The following is an 11,680-nucleotide window of genomic DNA, read 5'->3' on the forward strand; positions in this document are numbered from 1 at the left end:
CCATCAAAAGGAGACCGGCTTGAAAAAAATTGCACATAAAAAAGGAATTATACGAAGAGTTACTTTCAGGGGAAAATCTGAAAACATGAGTAATAAATATAGGCCATATTTGTGGGATATTTTGTTTTATGCTGATAAAGCAGAACCATTAGTGACATAGTGAGGCAGAATAACTGACACGTGGCCGCCTACCTGTTGTCGCTTCGGGTTTCCATGGCCACAGGATTGGGAGAGGCCCGATGTCCGGAGATGGGAATCAGGCTGCTCCTCTCGGCAGGGTAGTCTGGCTGGATCCGAGGAGAAGTGTGTGTGATCTGCTGGGGCACCACCTTGGCTGCAAACAGTAAACGCCAATTCCATGACCACACTACACTTTTTTTGGGCATGCCAAAACATTCTTGGCTAGCAGCAATCTTAGGAAAGCAAACAATTAAAGCCTGGATTTTTAATCAAAATAAAAAATGAAAAATAAGTACAAAGTTCAACAGAATTCTTTCAATCCTACATTCACTGATATATTCCTACTGTTATTAAAGCAGGGTTCAACATTAATACTTAAACAAAGACAGAAGTGACCAGGCTCTTTTCTCTCAACCTGGACCTGTTTTTGAAAGGATTAAACTGCTTAAAAAGTAAACAGGCCAGGCGCGGTGGCTCACATCTGTCATCGCAGCACTGTGGGAGGCTGAGGCTGGAGGATAACTTGAGTTCAGGAGTTCAAGGCTACAGTGAGCCATGACTGCACCACTACACTCCAGCCTCACTCACAGACTGAGACCCCATCTCAAAATAAATAAATAAATGAACACACACAATTTTGGATTAAAAAATGGAAAAAAAACCCCCTCAGATTCCACTCTGGGTCCAGATAATTATAAAATGTAGCTAATTAGCAATGAGAAGACCACTTGAATTCCCAAGTCTATTTCTTTACCTATAAGGATCCCTTCTTTAGATCACTTAATAATTTCTAAGGTCCTTTGAATGTCCTACAATTTTATATAATACTTTAGAGCAAAATCAAAATCAATGACCACAGAGTTTTCAAATTCAATCTGAGGCTCCAAATGTGTACTCCTTTAAAACTCCCATCCAATTTGGTTTGGAAGGTATACTTGACACTATTCTTTATAGCCCTATCTATTAACCGTATGCCTGGGCATTCAGAAAGAAAAGCCGGCCGGGCACGGTGGCTCAACCCTGTGGTCCCAGCACTTTGGGAGGCCGAGACGGGCGGATCACGAGGTCAGGAGATCGAGACCATCCTGGCTAACACTGTGAAACCCCGTCTCTACTAAAAATACAAAAAAAAAAACTAGCTGGGCGAGGTGGCGGGCGCCTGTAGTCCCAGCTACTCGGGAGGCTGAGGCAGGAGAATGGCGTGAACCCGGGAGGCGGAGCTTGCAGTGAGCTGAGATCCGGCCACTGCACTCCAGCCCGGACGAGAGAGCAAGACTCCGTCTCAAAAAAAAAAAAAAAAAAAAAGAAAGAAAAGCCGTGATCTATCTCAGTGATACAGAGGGACAGCTTCTATCTGTGTAAAAACCCAAGTTACACCAGTGAGAGGCACATTAACAAAGAGACTAGACTAGGAGAATGCCAACACATTACCCTAAATGCAGAGCAATTAACAACAAAGCTAAGCCACACAGATCCACAGTGATGCCCAGCCAGCTCCTATGGGAGGCAGATGGAGAAGTTTTTGCAGGGTGATAGCTGGAATGCCCATCTGACCACTCAAGATTGCATCTATTGGCCAACGCAAAGAGAAGCTGGCATGACAGGGTTATCCATCAGGGAGGTAAGCAGTGGGGACGGTGAGGAGGGGGCCACTAAGCTTTGTTTTTTCACTGAGCCCTGTGAAAGGTAGGAGAAAATGATGCTTCCAGTAGGAATGAAGCTGCCATGTGACAGAGTAGCTAACCAGTGGTTGGTAACCAGACACACCTCATCACTCAGCCATTCATTTAAATCTTTACTTGTTTTCTAATTTAAAAAGCCATACAGGCTGGGTGCAGTGGCTCATGCCTGTAATTCCAACACTTTGGGAGGCCAAGGCGGGCAGATCAACTGAAGTCAGGAGTTTGAGACCAGCCTGGCCAACATGGTGAAACCCTGTTTCTCCTAAAAAGACAAAAATCAGCCGGGCATGGTGGTGCATGCCTGTGACCCCAGATACTCAGAAGGCTGAGGCAGGAGAATCACTTGAACCTGGGAGGTTGCAGTGAGCTGAGATCATGCCAGTGCACTCCAGCCTGCACGACAAAGTGATACTCCATCTCAAAAAAAAAATAAAAAGCCATACATTCTCAATAATTAAATAAAAACCAAGGAACTATATGGTACAGAAAACATTAAGTCTGTCATAACGTTATCTCCAAAACTTATCCCTATTTTCTGAATAATGTGATCACCAGATTTTACTTTCTGTAATTCTGAGAATATGATCATATGTTGACCAGAACATGGAGAAAGTAAGAATGGTATTCTATTGGAATAGAGGCAAAAACCTTATACTTGTGATTTATCAGGCTTTTTTTCTGAGCCAACATATTCCTAATAAGAATAGCTGAATTTGTATTTAATATCACCTGGAGAGGGCAAGCTCACTTGGAAAAAGTCACTTAGGTGATTTTAATATGTATGTTCTACTTCCCAACTTGAAAATCAGTGGTCTAGGGTTTTATCAGGTTTCCCTTCTCAACTGAGCTACTTTTCTTAGAGAGATCCTATTATAATACAGAAATATTGGGGTTAGCATAAAAGAGAAAAACAAAATGACCATAAACCCCATGGAACGTAGGAATACGTGTTCCTACGTAGGAATGTATGTCTCCTGGTACTTTTTAGTGAGTCTGCTTCCACAGTGGGATCTCTTAGGAAGACAGAGGGACATTCACAAGAACCAATCTCTAAAAAATTCTTCAAGGTGGAGGGTCAGGAGGAAACTAGACAGTCCCTCTGGGCCACAATGGCCCCTCTTTATTGGTCTTTGAATCATAGATTCAAATACCCAAGTGAGGCTCCTGACTTGATAAACATTAAGTGTCTCAGGGCTTGGCTTGCCATGATAGCACTCAGGAGAGCTGATGACACAGGCAGAGGAAGGAAATGGGCTGAAATGGCAATATGGACAATTTACTACCTTTTTCAACAAGTGTGTTAATGCTAAACAGATACAAACAAAACAAACTTCTTTTGACAAATATGAATTAAATTCAGAAGGTTATGGAAAAAACTTGGTCTCTCCAATGGCAAGTCATAGTGAGGAGCAATGCAGAAAAGACCCAGTAGCAGCACCCTCTGTGCTAAGGGACTTCTGTGGGGCTGAGCACCTATTTAAGGGCTGGTAGAGGCCGGTCACCCTAGAACAGGAGTAGGGACTTCCTGGGTACTACCATTATTCCAGAAAACGGGCTTCAAAGTTTGCTCAGAGAGGCTGGAACCCACACTTTATGTCCAGTCACCAGTATGTCAGGGTGTCCTCTTCACAAAAAGCAGTCTTAGCTCTAAGTGGATGCTATGGCAGCTGTCCTGTATGTATCTTTTAAGAGTAGAGAACAATAAGATGACATGCTCTTCACTATAAAAGCAAGGCAGAGACAAAACTAGAAACTATTAGTAAAGCCTATAGCTGGCAGGCTAATGAAAGCTGTGTTCTGCCTCGGAGGCCACAGTCCCTGCTTCGGATGCTATGGCAGTGAGATATCAGTCCCCTGCATAGGTGTTGGCAACCTATGGTTTACAGGCCAATCTAGCCTGCTGTTTCATGAGCTAAGAATGAGTTAACACTTTTAAATGGATGAGGGCAAAAAGATCAAAAGAATATTTTGTGACTCATGAAAACGATATGAAACTCAGGCCAGGACCAGTGTCTCGCACCTATAATCTCAGCACTCTTGAGAGGCTGAGGGTGGAAGGACTCCCTGAGGCCAGCAGTTTGAGAGTAGCTTGGGTAACACAGCAAGACCTTGTTTCCACACACACAAAAAAAATTGTTTTTTTTTGAGACAGAGTCCTGCTGTGTCACCCAGATCGGAGCACAGTGGCACAATTTCAGCTCACTGCGACCTCCACCTCCCAGGTTCAAGCAATTCTCCTGCCTCAGCCTCCCAAGTAGCTGGGAATACAGAGGCATGTGCCACCATACCCAGCCAATTTTTTTTGTATTTTTTTTTAGTAGAGATGGGGTTTCACCACGTTGGTCAGACTAGTCTCGAACTCCTGACCTCAAGTGATCCCCCTGCCTCAGCCTCCCAAAGTGCTGGGATGACAGGTGTGAGCCACTGCTCCCAGTCTACAAAAAATTTTTAAAAATTAGCCAGAGGCCAGGCACGGTGGCTCACACCTGTAATCTCAGAATTTTGGGAGGCCAAGACAGGCAGATCATGAGGTCATGAGTTCAAGACCAGCCTGACCAATATGGTGAAGCCCCGTCTCTACTGAAAATACAAAAAGTGGCCAGGCGTGGTGGCACACGCCTGTAATCCCAGCTACTCAGGAGGCTGAGACAGGAGAATTGCTTGAACCCGGGAGGCGGAGGTTGCAGTAAGTGGAGATCACGCCACTGCACTCCAACCTGGGCGACAGAATGAGACTCCATCTCAAAAAAACAAACAAAAAAATTAGCCGAGTATGGTGGCATGTACCTGTAGTCCCAGCTAATGGGGAAGCTGCGGCAGGGTATGGAGAGCTTGAGCCCCAGTTACAGTGAGCTATGACTATGCCACTGTACTCAAGCCTGGATGACAGCAAGACCTTTTCTCTTAAAAAAAAAAAAAAATCAAATTTCTCCATCCATAAGCAGAGTCTCATCGGCGCACAGTCTGTTTACATCCTGTCCACAGCTACTTTCAGGACACAGAGTTGAGCAGTGGTGACACACACCTATGTGGTCTGCAGAGCCTAAAATGTTTATAGAAAGTGTGCAAATCCCTGATCTTGATGACTGAAGTTGGACTGCCAGAAACTTTCCAGGGATTTTTAAAAAAATTCACAGTGTACATATACTTAGAAAGAGAATAAAGCAAGCCTAGAAGAAATTCTAGGATGGGTGTGACGTACTGCAGGGCTGCACTCAGATGCAAATCTGGGGAACACGCCTGAGCTCTGGTGTTCTTCCCACTGTTGTGTCACTGAGAACTTTCCCTGAACAATCTGTCAAAGTCTACAAGTTTTCCTCATTCCAGATCTTTGCTTTTCCTGCTGTTTTTGTCTACGTCAGTATTGCTTATTTTTATAAAGGTATAGTTTGATAAGAAAGCAAGTCAAAACTAAAGTTTGAGTACTCAAGAATTGTTATACTCTTTTTCCCCTACCATCAATGCCAAGTCTGCATGATACATAATATTACAAGTCATATTCAGTGTTGCTTTGAAAATCAACAACTGGGCCGGGCGCAGTGGCTCATGCCTGTAATCCCAGTACTCTGGGAGGCCGAGCCAGGCAGATCACGAGGTCAAGACCAACCTGGCCAACATAGCGAAACCCCGTCTCTACTAAAAATACAAAAAAATTAGCCAGGCGTGGTGGCACATGCCTGTAGTCCCAGCTGCTTGGGAGGCTGAGGCAGGAGAATTGCTTGAATTCGGCAGGTGGAGGTTGCAGTGAGCTGAGATCGCGCCACTGCATTCCAGCTTGGACAACAGAGTGAGACTTAAGGAAAAAAAAAAGGAAATCAACAATTGTGAAAATCAATACTAGCCATCACCATGAAGGCCTAGTCAGAGGGGCTACAGCACTCTGTGTGAGCTTCTGTCGAAGGCAGCATGCCACTTACCGACGGGGATGTTCGAGGTGGTCACAGCAGTAGCATGGGAGGAATGGGAGGGCACCGTCATGGTAACGATGGTACTGGTGGGAGCCTGCGTGTGTGACACAGATCCTGCAATAGGGGAAAAAAGGAAATTCTTTAACAAGAACTTCTCTGCACACATTACAGATTCTCAAAAACCTGGGAAAACTCTTGGAAAAAGTTAAGATAATTTTTCTAGCCCATTGTTTTTCTCTGACTGAAGGTGAGAAATGAAAAATTAACCCGGTAGAAGGAAGAGGGTTATGGACTTACCAGCTGTAGTCGCTGAAGGAATGGTGTTGGTTGCCAAAATAGGTGCTACCGTGGCTGCAGCCACTGGGGTGCCAGTACTGAAGATCGTTTTCTACGAGGGAAATCCCACAACACAGTTACAAGAACGTTATCCACTGCATCCCAGGTAAACACAATCAATGCCTTCAGTACTGCCAGGCCCTCAGCACACGGCCCACTTTTGGTTTTACCCAGCCAAGTACACGTGGTTCTCCACCTCCGGTTTTACCTGAGCCATCGTATGAAGCTGCTGTTTCGGCGTCCCTAACGCAGGGTGAGATGGCAGGGTAATTCTTGTTGTGACATCTCGTGACTGGGCAGGACGCTGAATACTGATTGCTGCAGATGGTGGGTGCTGGATAGACAAAGTTGGCCTACTGAAAAGATAATAAAGACACAATGCAGACAGGAAAAGTCATTTACGATCTTGCGCTAGGTTACAGTCCTGCAAGTCATACTTTTTCATAGGTCTATGAAGTTCAGAGTTAAACCAATACTTGGTCTTTAATCACACCAATGAGGCAAAAGGCGCACTGAGTTTGTCTCGTTTCAAAAGCCATCAATTTGTACCACAAACTGAAGAAATTAACCCTTAGTTGTTCTCAGTATCCTTAATATAGTTAATCAACACTCCAAAACGGACTTGAGTTAATATCATTATAATAACTGCACTTCAGGTCAGGTGTGGTGCCTCACACCTGTAGACACAGTGCTTTTGGGGGGCGCCAAGGCTGGAGGACAGCTTGTGCCCAGGAAGTCAAGGTTACAGTGAGCGATGACTGCGCCACTGCACTCCAGCCTGGGGCACAGAGTAAGACCTTGTCTACATAAAACATTAAAAACAAAATATTGCACTTAACTGTGGATAGATCTGAAAATATACTATAAATTTACACGCTATAAGTTTTTGACAAATTTCCTGAAGAAATATCAGAGACAACTTTGATTAACAGCAGCTTAAACTATGACTTTTGAGGCATGGACCTTCCCCCCAATTTTACATCATTCCTTAGCAAATGTAGGAACATTCCTAAAATGATAAAATGTTACAGTTATGACTGCCTCAGGATTGGAAGGGAAATCAACAGAGGATGCCAAATTAATTGGTAGCAAGCTACTGAAATGGCAACCCTGGCAAGAAAATTTGACAATATAACAAAGTTGGATATTCAAATCAGAGGGGAGGCCACATGCGGCAGCTCACACGGAGGACTGCTTAAGCCAAAGCTAAAGTGAGCTGTGATCACACCACTGCACTCCAGCCTGGGCGACAGAGTGAGACCCTGTCTGCAATAAAATAAAATAAAAAGAATCACTTCAGTGACATTCAAACACATTGCCACTCTGGTTAGTGGGATCTAGCTGGAGGACAAAAAGAACCGTGAAGTCAGTTACTCAGTATTCTTATTGTTAGTAGTAATCTACAAAAAGTAAGAGGCTAATTTATGTCAGATGGACAAGTGATACAGGTGCCTCTTTTTTAAATCTTTTCCACTGTATTTTTACTGTACCTTTTCTGCATTTAGATATACAAATACCATAGTGTTACAACTGCCTACAGTATTCAATACAGTCACAGGCTGTATAGGTTTACAAACTAGGAGCAATTGTTAGAGCACCATAGCCTTGGTGTGTAGCAGGCGACACCATCTAGGTCTGTGTAAGCATACTCTTTTTTTTTTTTTTTTGAGATGGAGTCTCACTCTGTCGCCGGGGCTGGAGTGCAGTGACCGGATCTCAGCTCACTGCAAGCTCCGCCTCCCGGGTTCACACCATTCTCCTGTCTCAGCCTCCCGAGTAGCTGGAACTACAGGCGCCCGCCACCTCGCCCGGCTAGTTTTTTTTGTATTTTTTAGTAGAGACGGGGTTTCACCGTGTTAGCCAGGATGGTCTCGATCTCCTGACCTCGTGATCCGCCCGTCTCGGCCTCCCAAAGTGCTGGGATTACAGGCTTGAGCCACCGCGCCCGGCTACAAGCATACTCTTATGATGTTTGCATGTCAACACTGCCTTTCATTTCTCAGACTGTAACCCCATCATTAAGTAATGAAGAGTATAAAACCTTAGAAAGCAAAAAAAACAAAAAACAAAAAACTCTAATGTTAAATTTCATCTGTAAATACCAATATGTGTCCACTACCAGTGAAGGAGTGAAAAAAAAAATTGTTTTCTTGAGACGGAGTCTCACTTTGTCGCTAGGTTGGAGTGCAGTGGCATGATCTCAACTGACTGCAACCTCTGTCTCCCAGGTAGAGGCAATTCTCCTGCCTCAGCCTCTTGAGTAGCAGGGACTACAGGAGCGTGCCACAATGCCTGGTTAATTTTTGTATTTTTAGTAGAGACAGGGTTTCACCATGTTGGCCAAGATGGTCTTGATCTCTTGACCTCGTGATCCACCCGCCTCAGCCTCCCAAAGTGCTGGGATTACAGGTGTGAGCCAATGTGCCCAGCCAAAAATTTTTAATTAACATAAGATTTTAAAACATGTGGTCGCTCAGGTCTGTAATCCCAGCATCATGGGAGGCTGAGGTAGGTGGATCGAGTTCGAGACCAGCCTGGCCAACATGGTAAAACCCCATCTCTACTAAAAATACAAAATTAACCGGGTGCGGTGGTACATGTCTATAGTCCCAACTACTCCAGAGGCTGAGGGAGAAGAATGGCTTGAACCTGGGAGGCAGAGGTTGCAGTGAGCTGAGACTGTACCACTGCACTCCAGCCTGGCTGACAGAGCAAGAGTTTGTCTCAAAAAAATAAATAAAATAAAATAAACAAATAAAGAGGAAAATATCAGCAGGAAGACATGACTATCTTTACTATACTGAGTACCTCTGTCGCCTGAAAGAGCCCAAAAGCAATGACACACCAGAAACAATGAACACTTTTAACACCCAGAACTTGGGTTACAAATACTACTCTCCACTAAAGAGAACCAAGGAGAAATGGCTGATTTGAAAACTTGGAAAAAAAAAAAAAAAACAGGAGAAAGCCTGATACATCATGTATCAAAAAGAATAAAGTACTCAAAGGTTAACGGGAGTCATCAAAAGGAAACTTGGGCCAGGCCCAGTACAGTGGCTCACGCTTGTAATCCCAGCACTTTGGGAGGCCAAGGCAGGCAGACTGCTTAAGTCCAAGAGTTCAAGACTGACCTGGGCAACATGGCGAAATTCCACCTCTACTAAAAATATAAAAATTAGCTGGGCGTGGTAGCACACACCTGTAGTCTCAGCTACTTGGGAGGCCGTAGCAGGAGGATCACTTGAGAGTCCAGGAGGCAGAGGTTACAGTGAGCTGAGACTGTGCCACTGCACTCCAGCCTGGATCTCATCTCCAGATGAGAGGGTCTCAAAAAAAAGACATTTGAGCCAGCTCAAAGGGGTTCTCACTAGCACCATTTGGGGCACTGAGAGCAAAAGAAAGAGACTTTGATTAAAACATTTGGAGGCTGGGAGCAGAGGCTCGCACAGCCCTAGCACTTTGGGAGCTGAGGCAGGAGGACTGCTTGAGGCCAAAAACTTGTGACCAGCCTGAGCAACATGGCAAGGCCCAGTCTCTACGAAAAATAAAACAATTGACCAGGCATCTTGGCATACACCTATAGTCCCAGGTACTCAGGAGGCTGAGGCGGGAGGATAGCTTCAAGCCCAGAGGTTAAGGTTGCAGTGAGCTGTGATTGTGCCATTGCAACCTTGACCTCTGGGGTTCAAGGTATCCTCCCACCTCAGCCTCCTGAGTACCTGGGACGATAGATGGGCATCAAGTTGTGATTCAGCCTGAGTGACAGAGTGAGACGCTGTCTCCAAAACAAAAGCAAACGACAACAAAAAAAAATCCAGTCTGAATATTTAACATTGACAGGTCCATAGTGACTCACCTACACGTACCAAAAACAGTCAGAGGGAGTAAGGTCATTCAGAAAGTGGTCCCTAGTCTGTTGTCTTACTCACCATATTACACGTTGAGTATACCTTATCTAAACCGTTCTGGATGAGAAGTGTTTCAGATTTTGGAATTATATACTTACTGACTCAGCATCCCCAATCCAAAAAGCAGAAATGCTTCAATGAACATTTCTTTTGAGTGTCACGTCAGTGCTCAGTTTCAGATTTTGGCTTATTATGGATTTTGGTTTAGGGATACCCAATTGTGTACTTCTCCCACAGATCAGCTTTTTTTTTTTTTTTTTGTTAACAGTCTGAAAGGCAACTCCAAGGATAGAGCCCCAATTCAGTGATATGACATTTACAGAAAATATGGGGGTTAAATGATAAACGGACTTGTGATTATCCTCCAGTGTTCAGATAGGTCCTTGTATGACTGGCTTATTTGGAGGACAAGGGTATTATAGGCAGAGACTGCCAGTGTGGTATTTTCTCCTTCTCCTCTCAGAGAATAGTAAAGAAAACAAAAAAGGGAAATATAGTATCCTCTTTTCGCAAAATTAGGAGACATCTGAAATCTCAAACCACAGGACAGAAGAACTGCCAAAGGTAGGGATAACCAGAGACTCAGGAGCCAATGAAGGAAGGATTGCTTTCTTTTTTTCTTTTTTTTAAAAAAAAGAGATACAGCCTCACTATGTTCTCACAATGTTGCTCAGGCTGGTCTTCAACTCCTGGGCTCAGACAATCCTTCTCCCTCAGCCTCCCAAAGTACCAGGATTACAGACATGAGCCACTCTCCCCAGCCTGAAGAGAGAATTTCTGGGGCTCTAACTCTGGGGATAAAATCCAGTAATGAAGTGTAATGCTCCAAAATAAGGAGCACAAACTGACAGAGAAAACCAAAACCTTTGTGTAACAGCAGGAATGGAGCTGGCAGTGGAACAGCATTTGGAACAGTTCCAAGGGTTAAAAAGCAAAGGATCTAAGGTTAAACCAGGAATCACATACACACAGAAAAGCCCCATCTATGGGGAACAGCATGCGGGGGACCTAGGGAAGAGAGGCTTTGCCATTTTAAGTGGTCTATCTGCACTAACAGGAATGAAGTAATGGCCAACAAATTTCAAACGCGGGACACTGAGTCATTTGGAAAATGTCTCCAAACCCAGTAAATAGTCCAGGCTACAGTAAGAACCAATTACAAATAGGGGATCCAGAATAAAGTCAATCCAATCCAAGATGAATACTCAGAAAAGATCCAAAACAGGATCTGTTTAAAGATGCTAAAAGACAAAAGGTGGAGCGAAACACACCAGAAGTGCTTTCACTACGCAGATGAACACTGTACCATGAATTTAAAACCTTCATGAAGTAACCACTTCTATGAAATGGAAACACAAAGCAAAGACTAAGAGCTCAGTGGAAATGATGAGAGAACAACAGAAGAAGACAAAATATATAGGCAGAGCTCGAGAGAAACAGAAGGCAACTGTTCAGCAGTTTCAAGAATGAAGGCAAAATTAGAAGTGGAACATGAGAGACAAAGCTGAAAATGCAGTCAAGGACGGAGAAGACTACGAAAACATTAAAGGGAACAGTTAAAAAAATTACATAGGAGTGCAAAAAGATTCAACACTTAGGAATCGCCTGTAATCCCAACACTTTGGGAGGCTGAGGCTGGAGGACAGCTTGTGCCCAGGAAGTCAAG

General features: G+C 44.1%; 1 protein-coding gene across 1 annotated transcript in view; it reads right to left on the minus strand.

Annotated features, from left to right (window-relative positions):
- The window catches only part of SAP130 (Sin3A-associated protein, 130kDa), an 86,780-nt gene that overhangs the window by 52,059 nt on the left and 23,041 nt on the right, over positions 1-11,680 (minus strand). Inside the window, exons 8-11 of the mRNA XM_011941689.1 lie at positions 6,315-6,459; positions 6,068-6,158; positions 5,780-5,884; positions 193-334 (exon numbers count right to left, since the gene is read on the minus strand). Of these exons, the coding sequence (XP_011797079.1) occupies positions 193-334; positions 5,780-5,884; positions 6,068-6,158; positions 6,315-6,459 (483 nt within the window). The remainder of the gene's footprint in view (positions 1-192; positions 335-5,779; positions 5,885-6,067; positions 6,159-6,314; positions 6,460-11,680) is intronic.

The sequence above is a fragment of the Colobus angolensis genome, unplaced genomic scaffold (genome assembly GCF_000951035.1).
Source record: "Colobus angolensis palliatus isolate OR3802 unplaced genomic scaffold, Cang.pa_1.0 Scaffold20, whole genome shotgun sequence".
NCBI classification, from domain to species: domain Eukaryota; kingdom Metazoa; phylum Chordata; class Mammalia; order Primates; family Cercopithecidae; genus Colobus; species Colobus angolensis.